At 31.0% G+C, this 14,473-nt stretch overlaps 1 protein-coding gene across 4 annotated transcripts in view; it reads left to right on the forward strand.

The window, feature by feature from the left end:
- Positions 1-14,473, forward strand: part of LOC143069790 (uncharacterized) — a 50,803-nt gene that overhangs the window by 15,319 nt on the left and 21,011 nt on the right. For all 4 annotated transcript variants that reach the window (XM_076244585.1, XM_076244588.1, XM_076244587.1 and 1 more), the window contains 10 exons: positions 594-698; positions 2,219-2,250; positions 3,262-3,352; positions 3,845-3,964; positions 4,794-4,884; positions 5,541-5,679; positions 8,671-8,772; positions 12,497-12,557; positions 13,208-13,243; positions 13,834-13,901. In XM_076244585.1, the coding sequence (XP_076100700.1) occupies positions 594-698; positions 2,219-2,250; positions 3,262-3,352; positions 3,845-3,964; positions 4,794-4,884; positions 5,541-5,679; positions 8,671-8,772; positions 12,497-12,557; positions 13,208-13,243; positions 13,834-13,901 (845 nt within the window). The remainder of the gene's footprint in view (positions 1-593; positions 699-2,218; positions 2,251-3,261; positions 3,353-3,844; positions 3,965-4,793; positions 4,885-5,540; positions 5,680-8,670; positions 8,773-12,496; positions 12,558-13,207; positions 13,244-13,833; positions 13,902-14,473) is intronic.

Genomic DNA, 14,473 nt, shown 5'->3' on the forward strand with positions numbered 1-14,473 from the left:
TCAACTAATGCTTTTCAAATTTTAATATGCTGTTATTCATGACATAATGGTCAAGTTTAATATGGAGGTTTTTCATTTTTGCCGTTCAGGAGTTATTGTTCATAATAGATTAGAAAACAGACACAAAATGTAACAGGTAAAAAAAAACCAACCTGAATCACCTTTAAAAATACAATTTGACAGGTCATTCATTGTTAATCACTAAGGGCTATTCCAGAAAAAAATATATGGGGGGGGGGGGGGGGGGGGTTGGAAGGCACATTATATTAATAATACATGGGTGATGGGAATCAGAGCAACTTTTCACACTATAATGCACTATAATACTCAATTACAATTGTCTGGGTGGCGGGTGCTGACAAAAACTGCCTTCCAACCCCCCCCCCCCCCCATACATTTTTTTCTGGAATAGCCCTCAGATAATCTAGATCAATCATCACAAGGAAACTGCTATAAGATTTAAGACCAGTCACCTGTATTCCAATCCTGGCATTGTATTTGTGTACATGTTAATGAATGTTTTTACTATATATATTGTTTATTCTAAGACCTTTGGTTTACAATGACACTCATACATGTAACTATTTCTTCAGGCTAATAAAGAATTAGATAGCATAAAGACTGAACTGAAGTCTGAGAAGAACCAGAATAGTTCTCTGACCAAACAAATAGAGCGGTTAGAAGTCAGTAAACAACAGGTATTTATTGTATTAGCATAAATTTACTGGTATCTTCTTCATTTAAGACTTTATGCAGAACAATGTTCCAAAGGGTAAAATGTTTTTTACCCATCTAGTCATCTGTCAGTCCTGTTTTTGTCATCGCAATCCTGATTAGGGCATAAATCCAATAGAAGTTATTATTAGATGACTTTAAAAGGAGCTATGAGTCTTTTTGTCGAGCCTTCAACTTTAGTCGAAAAAGCGAGACTAAGCGATCCTACATTCCGTCGTCGTCGGCGTCGTCGTCGGCGGCGTCCACAAATATTCACTCTGTGGTTAAAGTTTTTGAAATTTTAATAACTTTCTTAAACTATACTGAATTTCTACCAAACTTGGATAGAAGCTTGTTTATGATCATAAGAAAGTATACAGAAGTAAATTTTGTAAAAATAAAATTCCATTTTTTCCGTATTTTACTTATAAATGGACTTAGTTTTTTCTGCGAGGAAACATTACATTCACTCTTTGGTTAAAGTTTTTAAAATTTTAATAACTTTCATAAACTATCCTTGATTTGTACCAAACTTGGACAGAAGCTTGTTTATGATCATAAGATAGTATCAAGAAGAAAATTTTGTAAAAATAAATTTCCACTTTTCCATATTTTACTTATAAATTGACTTAGTTTTTCTGCGAGGAAACATTACATTCACTCTGTGGTTAAAGTTTTTAAGATTTTAATAACTTTCATAAACTATCCTTGATTTGTACCAAACTTGGACAGAAGCTTGTTTATGATCATAAGATAGTATCAAGAAGAAAATTTTGTAAAAATAAATTTCCACTTTTCCATATTTTAGTTATAAATGGACTTATTTTTTTTGCCAGAAACAAAACATTCACTCTGTGGTTTAAGTTTTTAAAATTTTTATAATGTTCTTAAACTATGCTGGATTTCTACCAAACTAAGACAAAAGCTTGTTTCTGATCATAAGATATTATTCAGAAGTAAATTTTGTAAAAAAAAAATTCACTTTTTCCGTATTTTACTTATAAATGGACTTAGTTTTTCTTCCAGTTAACATTACATACAGTCTGCAGTTAAAGTTTATAAAACATTTATTAGATTCATAAACTATCCTGGATTTTTTACCAAACTTGGAAGCTTCTTTCAATCAAAAGACAGTATCGAGAGGGAAATTTTTATTGATGTTTTTCCTCATTTTTGTTGAGTCTGCGATTAACAGCAAGCGTAGGCGAGACACTGGGTTCCGTGGAACCCTTACGAATTTTTGAACTTAGGAATCTAGTGAGAATTTGTTTGCCCACTGACAGTATGAGTATTGAGGCATGGGGTGTGTGAGCTTGCTTGGAAAGGTTCTTTAAATTTGCTGTGGAAAGCACATTACGTTGAAGTTATGAATTACCCTAAGTTTTAAACAAAGTTAATGAGAAAATGTGTCGGTTTGGTTCTCGTTTTGTTAAAACACCCACTCATGGAATGGTTAAAGCTTGAGTTTTGTAAATTTAAATGTTAATCTTTTCTTTTTTTTCAGTTATTAAAAGAAGCAGAAGATTGGAATGAAAAGTAAGTTAATATTATATAAATGATTGGTTAACAGGGGAATGGAGATTTTATTTGCTGTAAATCCTTAATGAAAAAGATGATAGTTAACAAGTAGATCATGGAACATCTGGAATCAATGTTTGGATTTGGACATTGAGAGTTTTCATGACAATTTTTTTTTTCAAATGAAAAATGAAAAAATCAGGCTAAAATTAGAAGTTTTCTGCATTTTTTATACGACCACGAAATGTTTTATGTAATTGCCCAATACATGCAGGAGTTCAGGTATAAAAAAAAAAGAGCCAAAAACTAGCAGTATTCTAGTTTCCAGACAATAACTTGTGTTTAAGTGTATTGATCACTCTAAAATTGTACTACAAGATTCCATACTACAAAGGAAAGGATGGGAATGAGTTTGGGGGTAATTGCACCAAGGGAGATTCAAAGAATTGGAGGGGGATTTTTTTTTTCATTTTTTTTTTTAAAGACTTCATATTTTTTTTTTGAAAAGTCTTCAATTGCACAGTATTTCACAATAGATTTGTAAGATAATTGACCACATTTATTTTGTGTCAGAAACCTTTATTAAGTCAAAAGTTTGATCACAATTCAAATTCAGACAGTATCAAGCTTGAATATTGAGTTCAAATTTACCCCAACTGTTCAGGGTTCGACGTCTGCAGTCATATCAGGCTGCGCTCAGCGAAGCATTTTATTATAATGAGTTTTAGTTTCCTGTAACATACAAATTGAATTGTTTGTACATGGTTAATTATGCCGAAAATGATACAATAAAGGTTGAATATGGATAAAAGTAGATTCCAAATTAATGTCAGTGAGACAGAAACCTAATAATAAAACCAAAACAATATTTGATGTTCAACAATACATTTCTATGATATATGAGTTGAAATTCAGTGGCACTATGAGGTTTTTTTCTATCCAACTTTTATTTGCAACAGATAAGCACCAATATAACACTTTAGGTAGAATTTAAACAAACACAGAGGTTGTAAATAAGCTTGTTTTTAGACATCAAGATTTAACAGAGAGATATGAGACATTACAGAAAGGTCAAACCCAAGTTCAAGAAGATTTGGCTTTCAAAGAAAATGAACTAGAGGTATAATATCTATATGTTTAAAAATACAAAAAATAAAAAGTATGAAGAAATGGTATGATTGCCAATTAGACAACTCTCCACCAGAGATCAAATGACAAAAAAGTTTACAAATATTAGTCACCATACTGCTTTCATTAAGGAGAAAAACCCATACTGAATAGTCAGCTATAAAAGGCTGAAAAGACAAATGTAATATAATTCAAATGAAAAAAACTAACATTCTGATTTATGTACAAAACAAATGAACGAAAAACAAGGGTTATACTTGCCTTGGACTACAATGGTTTATGGATTCCAGTTGATATAAAATAAAAAATATTGTTCATGTCAAGAAAATTTGTAAAACCAAATATATTTCATTGTCACTTTGTACATGAAATTATTTTTTTTTTTAACAGAAAAAAAATTAAAATTTCTATTTGCTTTTGAGGTTTAAGAAATTTTATCTAACTGAGGCCATTTTATTAGGAAAATTCTGATTATGTTTTTAAGGTCTTACGAGATTGTTTCTTGCAAATGAAAGCGTTTGAGAATGAAGATTCTGAGGACAAAGATGAGACAGATAGTACAAGTATACAAGATAAACTAAAGTCTATGATGGATGTATCAGGTGTAAGTGTTTAAAATAATAATTTATGTTATATTGATGAAGTTACTATGTATTGGAAAGTCTTTTAAATGAAATTTTACAGCTTCGGTTTAATTTTGAGAGTTTATACATCTTCATTTAGAAAATATTTTGAAGTCGTCAATTTTTATAGGGCTGCAAAATTTTTTGGGGGATCATATAATGGTATGATGTCGTCATTGTCTGCGTCTGTGTCGTTGCCGTTGTCTTCCAAAGACACATTGGTTTCCAGACAATAACTTTAGTTTAAGAGAATAGATCTTTATGAAAAAGGAAGGTTGGGATTGATTTTGGGAATGATGGTCCTAACCGTTTAGGAATAAAGGGCCCAAAAGTGGTCCAAAACAAGCATTTTTCTAGTTTCCACAATAACTTGTGTGTATGGATCTCTCTGAAATTGTACTACAAGGTTCCATACTACAAAGGAAAGGCTGAGATTGAGTTTTGGGGTTATTGTTCCAAGGGCGGTTTCAATAAGTTTGGGAGGGGGATTTTTTGTTTACAATTTTTTTAAGGGATTCATATTTTTTTTTCAAATTTTGAATTTTTGAAAAGTTTCAAGAAGAAATCCTCAATTACACAGTATTGCACAATAGATTTGTAAGATCTTTGACCACATTTTTTATTGTCAGAAACCTACATTATGTCAAAAATATGATCACAATCCAAATTCAGACAGTATCAAGCTTAAACATTGTGTCTAAATTTGCCCCAGCTGTTCAGGGTTCGACCTCTGCAGTCATATCAGGCTGCCCTCAGTGAAGCATTTTATATTATATGATGTTAATATTATTTTTTTTATTGTGATTTCAGGTTAATGCTAGATTAAAAACAGTAGAAGATGAAAGAAATATAGTACAGAATAGAATTGATATAGAAGTTCAGAGTAGAATTGATATGGAAGGTAGGATACAACCCTGACAACATATAGCTTTTGTCCCATTAGAACCAAAATTATGGAAATTAAAGATAAATCTGATTGCCCGCTCTTTTTTTAAAGCTAAGTAGATAACAAAGAATATTGGGTATCCATCCATGACAATAAATAAATATGCACTGCAAAAAACACACAAAAAAGCCAAGGAACAGTGCTTGTATAGCTGTTCTTTATCTCAAAGCCACAGTGAGGACTTCAACACAGAGCAAAAAAAAAATCTCACCTTAAAGCTTGTATATGATTTTTTAGATTTTCAATCAATCAGAAAAACCAATATTTATTATTATTTGGAAAACAATTTGTTTTATTCTAAAAGATAAATTCATGAAATATACTATAGTTAAAATGAATTAAAAGAATTTGGGATTTGGCAAGGGGAGATAACTTTGGCACAAAATGATAAAAATGAATAGATGCCATTGACAGTTTTAAAGCAATCCATTTCTATAAATTATCACAGAAATATTGTGTCATTTATTGAAAATTTGTGTATGCTTTTATTTTTATATGTTTTTTTTTCCGTATGCTTAAATTGAAATACACCTACATGTACCTCTATTTTTCTATGTTTCTTCATATCATAACTCCATTAATGAATGAATTTTTATGTTTATTTATTGCAGAACAAATAGCAGAATTAGAAAGAAAAATGGAAGGTTTAAAAACAGATAAGATGAAAGCAGAGAGACAAAGCAATGAAGCTACAACCAAATTAAATGTTCTTACTAATTATTTCAAAGAAAAAGAAGCTCAATTACAAAGGTAATTTATGTATGCAAGTTTCTTTTCCTTTTATAGATAAATTAATACCCCTGGCATTAAGTGGGCGGGGTATGAAGGAGGGTCTGGATTGGGGTTATTTCTGCATTCTTTAATCTTTTAACCCATCTTTCTCTTTTCTTTATAGATTTTTTCTCTGATTGTCCATTCTTTATAATTTAACACCTCATTTTTCATTTTTATACGACCGCAAAATTTGAAAAATTTTTCGTCGTATATTGCTATCACGTTGGCGTCGTCGTCGTCGTCGTCGTCGTCATTGTCCGAATACTTTTAGTTTTTGCACTCTAACTTTAGTAAAAGTGAATGGAAATCTATGAAATTTTAACACAAGGTTTATGACCACAAAAGGAAGGTTGGTATTGATTTTAGGAGTTTTGGTCCCAACATTTTAGGAATTAGGGGCCAAAAAGGGCCCAAATAAGCATTTTCTTGGTTTTCGCACTATAACTTTAGTTTAAGTTAATAGAAATCTATGAAATTTTGACACAAGGTTTATGACCACAAAAGAACGGTTGGGATTGATTTTGGGAGTTTTGGTTTCAACAGTTTAGGAATTAGGGGCCAAAAAAGGACCCAAATAAGCATTATTCTTGGTTTTCGCACAATAACTTTAGTTTAAGTAAATAGAAATCAATGAAATTAAACACAATGTTAATGACTACAAAAGGAAGGTTGGTATTGATTTTGGGAGTTTAGGTCCCAACAGTTTAGGAATTAGGGGCCAAAAAGGGACCCAAATAAGTATTTTTCTTGGTTTTCGCACCATAACGTTAGTATAAGTAAATAGAAATCTATGAAATTTAAACACAAGGTTTATGACCATAAAAGGAAGGTTGGTATTGATTTTGGGAGTTTTGGTCCCAACAGAATAAGGGGCCCAAAGGGTCCAAATTAAACTTTGTTTGATTTCATCAAAATTGAATAATTGGGGTTCTTTGATATGCCGAATCTAACTATGTATGTAGATTCTTAATTTTTGGTCCCTTTTTCAAATTGGTCTACATTAAGGTCCACAGGGTCCAAAATTAAACTTAGTTTGATTTTAACAAAAATTGAATCCTTGGGGTTCTTTGATATGCTGAATTTAAAAATGTACTTAGATTTTTAATTATTGGCCCAGTTTTCAAGTTGGTCCAAATTGGGGTCCAAAATTAAACTTTGTTTGATTTCATCAAAAATTGAATAAATGGGTTCTTTGATATGCCAAATCTAACTGTGTATGTAGATTCTTAATTTTTGGTCCAGTTTTCAAATTGGTCTACATTAAGGTCCAAAGGGTCCAAAATTAAACTAAGTTTGATTTTAACAAAAATTAAATTCTTGGGCTTATTTGATATGCTTTATCTAAATATGTACTTTGATTTTTGATTATGGGCCCAGTTTTCAAGTTGGTCCAAATCAGGATTCCATATCAAGTATTGTGCAATAGCAAGAAATTTTCAATTGCACAGTATTGCACAATAGCAAGAAATATCTAATTGCACAATATTGTGCAATAGCAATTAATTTTCAATTGGAGTTATCTTTCTTTGTATAGAATAGTAGTTGATAATATATGTTAGAAATTTGCCAGACATGACTATGATGTCATTTTCTATTTTTATTTGCCAATAACTTTATGTAAATAACTACATTGGAAATTTGCCAATATAAAATGTTGCTGATGAAGCTTTTTTTTCCTTATCTTATCTAAAATGTTCTTAGATAATGTATGTTGGACATTTGCCAGACATGACTATGATGTCATTTTCTATTTTTATTTGCCAATAACTTTATGTAAATAACTTCATTGGAAATTTGCCAATATAAAATGTTGCGGATGAAGTTTTTTTTATTGTTTTATACAATAAACAATGTATATTCACTTTTACTACCAACCAATCTTTACCATTCAGTGATAACAAGCACTTTATTTTACATTTTAATATTTTATGATGTATTTAAAAGAGTAGTTATTGTTGCAAACTCCATTAGAAATTTGAATTGATATCAGTTTTGGAAAAAGGGAAACAGGGATGTGAAAAAAGGGGGTGGGATTTAAATTTTTCTCATTTCAGATTTCATAAATAAAAAGAAAATTTCTTCAAACATTTTTTTGAGAGGATTAATATTCAACAGCATAGTGAATTGCTCAAAGGCAAAAAAAAAAAAAGTTCATTAGACCACATTCATTCTGTGTCAGAAACCTATGCTGTGTCAACTATTTAATTTTAGATTTAAAAAGTTTGAAGAAGAAATCTTTAATTGATTTGTAAAATCTTGACATTTGTTTTGTGTAAAAAAAAACCATGTAATGTCAAAAATTTGATCACAATCCAAATTCAGAGCTGTATCACGCTTGAATTTTTTGTCCATACTTGCCCCAACTGTTCAGGGTTCGACCTCTGCGGTCGTATAAAGCTGCGCCCTGCGGAGCACCTGGTTCTCTTTTCTTTTTTATGTTTCGCCTATTCTGCTCTTCTTTTTGTTCTGGTTGACCGTTCTTTAACTTAAGTTAGCCTCAACCAAATGTTATTAAATTTATTCACAATGCTTATTACCACCAAATACGAATCAATCTTGAATTTTAATGATGTCACTTTTATTGTTATAAATATTTATCATTTTATTCTGGCATCACCTAAGTTGAACAAGGTATACAGAAAAACATGCTATTTTACATTACTTTGCCTTCTACATCCCTTTACAACTGGATTTGTTTCTGTTCTCCAACTTCAGTTTGCCTCAACCAAATGCTATAAAACTTATACACAATACCTATTACCACAAAACTCAGATCAAGTACAAATTTGGGTAGCATCACTTTTACAGTTCTTCAGTTATGTTTCGTTATAACTTTATATGATATGCAAGCGGGGGGCATCATCTGTGTCCCATGGACACATTCCAAATTTATTAAATATTATTCTCCAAATGTATTAGATTTTTAGCTGTACATATAAACTTATGAATTTAATGAAAAATTTTCAGAGAATTAGGTGAACAAGAAGCTTTAAAGAAACAAAACAAAAATAGATTAGAAAATGCAGATGAAACGGCCAAAATGGTAACAGAAGAATTAGAAAGTTACAAGTATGTCACCATAGTAACACAATATTATCCTAAGAGGATTAGAAATATAAATTCATCTATTTTTAAAAGAGAGGCTAAAAATGCCAAAGGGACATTCAAACTAGTATGTCATCAAAATGAACTGACAACGCCATGACAAAAAAGGAAAAGACCAAAATGCAATCAACATTACCCAAAATGCAACATACAGATTACTAAATATTGAGCAACAATGAACCCCACCACTTTTGTAAAAGTAGAACTGAAAATTATCTGAAGAGTTAAGACAGTGTTCCAGCTAGCATGAAATGGAGGGGCGCCGCGCCCCGCCCCCGAAATTTTGCGCCCCTCTGCCTTTTTTAAGCGCCCCTGCGCCCCTCTGTGCCCTTTTGAAAAAAAGTTTAAAAAACGATCTTTTTTCCTCATATCTTAGCCATTTTGTTGAGTTCTTTATACACACACTTCATTAAGACAACAGATTAACATTGTTGACACTTGTTACCTGTATATAATCACCTATTTGATTAGAGTCAATTACTTAAGCAGGTGAAATTTACGACCCTGTCTAATCCCTTTGCCCTGAAGCACCAAACATCGAAGTTTAATGAATTGATTATTTTAACACCTGACGATGCAAAATAGAATTTATAAAATAAATGTGAACGGTGTTCATTTCTAATGTATTTGTTATTTATAAAATAACGTTCATTTAAAAAGAATCATTCCAATAGGTCAACACGCAAAATGCCGACGAAAAAAAGAAAAATTGACCAACTATTGACCAACTTGGAAATGACAAGAAGAAAATATCAAAGACTTGCCAGTCTATTACATCTTTTTTCATGAATAATGACCATCAAAAGTGAAAAAATAATTTAATTCTTTACCTTTATGAAAAATCGAGAAGAAGAAAGGTTTCTATCAAATATCGCAATTGTTCTTCTATTGTAAATTCCGCCGATTACGGAGCACTCGAAAGTCTGATTTTTATATCATTTTTTCTTAAATTGAATTCTAATATGACGTGCTTCTTAAGCTTTGTAAAGAAACCATACTTTATTATCCAATAAAATTAGTTTGCACATGCGTATATTGACTACGGCAGAAAAATGAATTTCGTCAAATTGATATGCATTTAATGTATTTCCTTAAATTAAACCACTTTCAAACACTAAAATGATACACATTTTGTTACTTATACTTTTACAATGACAACAATGTGTTACAATTCGTAATTGACATATTTGACCTAGATACCGCATCGTTCATGTTGGCTGTTCTAACTTCAAAACCCCTCCCTCTGAAAAACACGTTTCATCTCTCCTTTTAAAAAGGCACGTCATTGTATAGAATAATTTCATTGAAACATATGTTCCGATGATAAAATATAAAATCAAGTATAGGTTATTATTACTGTTGTACTGAAATGACAAAATTGTTTCATATATTTCTGATAAAATGGATTGATGCTAGCAGGGAATCGAACCCCATTCTCCTATAAAAAAAAATAGGCGTAATTACCAATATACCACCAAGGTTTCCAATCCATTTTACAAATGCAACAAGATTGTCACCCAGTATTAATTTTAATCATCATGTAATACAGCATTTGAAATCGTCAGATGCACAAAGTCGTGCCCTTTGATCAACTTTACAAGGTGTAGCCACCGCAAGTATAAATGGATCTCTGTCAAAGGGCCCCTCCTTCCAAGTCTCAAATGTCAGCACAACTTTATCAAGGAATCCTCTATCAAATATAAACATATTTACCAATGCTACACTATTAACCGGCGAAATATTTACGATTAATTTAGTAAAATAAAGACCTACCCGATTCTCCTTGTGCGTCCACCGCCATTGACAACTGACTTGAAAATGTGCGTGTCAGAAATTGACCTCAAAGGAAAAGACTGTTGTAATATAAATTTTCTGTTATATTGTGACTCAAATATTGTTTTAGTTAGGCTGATAAATTAATTTGTTAATTTCTGTTTCAATTTTGAATTTTAGAAACCTACAACTTTGCGAAATTAAACTGGTTTGAACTAGTTGGATAAAAATCGACAGCGAGGTTGATGGAAGAGCCTACACTAAGATCGTACACTTATACACAGCGAACATAGAAATTACCGTAATTGTCCTAATCAGAATCGAAATAATTGATGCCAGCTATACTTTATTGTAGTTTTAACATGGGTAGGCATTATATTCGTGTTATTTTAGCCCTCGCTATCGCTCTGGCAAAAATAATCACGAATATAATGCCTACCCATGTTAAAACTACAATAAAGTATAGCTGGCATCAATTATTTGTTAAATCCGTTTTGACTAACTTTAATAATGATATTATTAAATACGCTCAACATGAAGTAAACAGAGATGCTTGTTGAATTGATAATTTTCTTATTGAAATCACAGGCACTTGTTTCTATCCATTGGAAGACCCCTATCACGCATATTTCCGTAAATATACGTTGATAGGGGGTCTTCCAATGAATAGAAACAAGTGCCTGTGATTGAAATCCGTTTTGACAAACTTATTGATTTTATTAGATACGCTCAACATGAAATATACGGAGATGATTGTTGAATTGAATTGGCTTCAAAAAGAGGAACATTTAAGAAGCACATGTAACATTACTGACCCACCCCAGTATATTTTGACACTTAAGTCAAAGAGTGCTTTCTCAAATTACAATGAATTAATTGAAAATATAACAGTTAGATTTAAGGATGCTAACACAATCGATCAGTTGGCCATTTTAGACCTAACATCAACAGACAACAGTGAAACAATGTATGGTTATACAGAGATAGAAGCTCTGGCAAATACATTTGACATGGACGCTGAAACTCTCCTTATTCAATAACAGGACTTTATAGCTCTTGTGTCTAGTCTGCTAGAGCTATTTCATTCACCTTGTCATTAGGATAAAACCTATTATCTATATATATGACATGTACAATCACTCAGTACAGCAGAGGTGGAGAAATATTCTCTCAGGTCAAATTGATAAAGACAAGTCACAGGGCAAACTTGAAAACACAGACATTAACAAAAATATTAACTGTAAAATTAAACTGTGATGAAACTAAATTTTAAAAAAATCTTGATCAATGTGTGACACCCTTCTTCAAAAAGAAAAACAGAAGATTTGTCATTGTTGTTTAATATTTATTTGCATTTGAACTCTTCTTTGAAAAAATCTGTAGTTCTGAAAGAGAAATGAATATAGTAATGTCTATTATTGCTATCAGTTTGATTTTAACTTGTTATATGTTCTAAATAAATGATTTTTAAACTTGTATATAATAGCTATTTAACTTAGCTACATGCTTGCTAAAAATATGTCTTTATGTGGTCATATTAAGTATTTGATTTTTTTCAGTGAAAACGCGCTAAAGTGCCCTTTTTAAAAACGCGCCCCTCTATTTTCAAATCCTAGCTGGAACACTGTAAGATATGGTTTGAGCTGTATGCACTTAAGTAAACAACACTTAATGAGAAAGAAAAAAAGTAATATTTAGTTGACAATATGAGGATGTTGACTTCAAAAATTAAATTGATAGTTTTTAGCAATAGCTTTAAACTTAGTTGACAAATTTTAGAAATAAATCAACACAAGCAAGATACTAAAGTACAAAAAAGTACTGCCAAAAGCAAAATACAAGTTTCTTATCAATCTTATTCAATTAATTATCATATATTTGCATTTTTCTCATTATATGAAACATCAATTTACAGATCACAAACAGACGACCTGAAAAAAGAAATTTTATCTGCAGAAAGAGATTTCCGATCTCAGGTAATGTTTAATACACTGTTATAGATCAAAGAAGTCCAGTATTTTTTCATAATTAAGATATTCTAATATATTTTCTGTGTTATTTTTCACAACATTTAAAAAAAATTCCTTTGTTTTAAAAAAAATGCTACTTTTAATTCAAAGAATTTTATTTGTTGTCAATTAACTGTACAATATGTATACCTTTACAATATTGTTTGTAATATATAGTTAACTACCTGTATTTCTGTTCAATACTATCTGTACATCATAGTCAGTCATATTCTGTCAATGTAATTCGTCTCTAACCAGTTAAGAAATGTATATTTATATTTGCATACCTATTTCATGTAAATATCACTGTACCCATTGATATACTCCCAAACAAACACTGGTCTGGTCTGCATATTCTGATTATTAAATGGAAATTAGATTTGTTATTCATGGATATGTGATACCGTAATTTTTTTAGGGTAATGGAATATTTAAAGTATTTTAATGATAGAATGATCTTAAATTGAACACCACGATACACAAGACTCTTTATGATGTTATGATGCCTTCTTATTTTTATTTTAGATAATAATACACTAATAAAACTACATTATCTTCATGACAGAAATAAAATTGATTTGTTATGTTGTAATTCATGATTTATTTGTATTTTACAGATAGCAGCCAATGAAAAGAAAGCCCATGATAACTGGGTAGGTTATAATTATCTTCCTACAGTCCTCCCTATCTCCAAAAAAACACCCCACATTTTAGTCCACTTTTTGGTATCTAAGTTATTTCACTGAAACATAGACATCCCTTACTGTGAGGGGTATGTAATATAACAGACTCTGTTCTAACATCTATCTTTTATAAAAAATTAAAAAATTGTTTTCGAGGTCATCTGTTTTGAAAGTGATTATAAAATTCTAAGCATATTCTATTAACCTTAGAAAATTAATTTTTGAAGTTCTCAAATTAAAGATACATTATGAATCAAAATTCTACTTTGAAAAGTACAAAAAAATGAAAAAAATTTCAAACTTCCCTAAATTACTGAATAGTACTGGCATGTTAATTTGATTAATATATGCCTCTGGTTGCATGTCTCATTACAAATTATAAAAAAAGATAATTGCAAAAGTCTGGATTTTTACTGGAGCAATCTGATAAGACTACAGATCCAGTGTTTACTCTTTACTTACAAGAACCTGATAATTAGAATTGGTCTTGCTATTATTTTAGTTGCAATAAGATAATTTTATATGACATTCATATTTGTTATTTTGAATTCTTTTATTAGTTATCAGCAAGGGCTGCCGAGAGAGAATTAAAAGAATCGAGACATGAATGTTCAGTATTAAGACAAAAGTAAGTTATATCTGTATTTACATTTAGTATACAGATCTAAATGTCAGCAATACATTAATTTGGGTTATTGTTACTTTCATATCTTTCAGTCCAATTTAACAACTTATGTCCGTCACACTTCTAGCCAAATTTGTTGGTTACCAATTTTGGTGTAAATGTGAACCACAAAATTTTTTAACGAATATCACATTTTCTTTCTATTGGATCCTATGCAGACTTTTGAAAAACCACAAAATTGGGCATCCATGAAAATACATGTAATTGTTCATTTTTTTTTTAGTTTTCAGAAGAAATCAAGTTTTGTAAAGAAAGTTTAATTGATGATAATCAAAATATGAACTTTTTATACGCCCGTCAAAATTTTGACAGGACGTATTATGGTATACAAATGTCCGGTGTCCGTCCGTCTGTCTGTCCGTCCGTCCGTCTGTCCGTCCGTCCGTCCGTCCGTCTGTCTGTCTGTCTGTCTGTCTGTCTGTCTATCTGTCCGGCGTAAACACGTCGCACCGTAACTTGAGAACGACTTATCTAAATTTCATGAAACTTAATATAGTTGTTTTTATGCCCCACCT

This window comes from Mytilus galloprovincialis, chromosome 3 (assembly GCF_965363235.1).
Source record: "Mytilus galloprovincialis chromosome 3, xbMytGall1.hap1.1, whole genome shotgun sequence".
In the NCBI taxonomy this organism is placed as follows: Eukaryota; Metazoa; Mollusca; class Bivalvia; order Mytilida; family Mytilidae; genus Mytilus; species Mytilus galloprovincialis.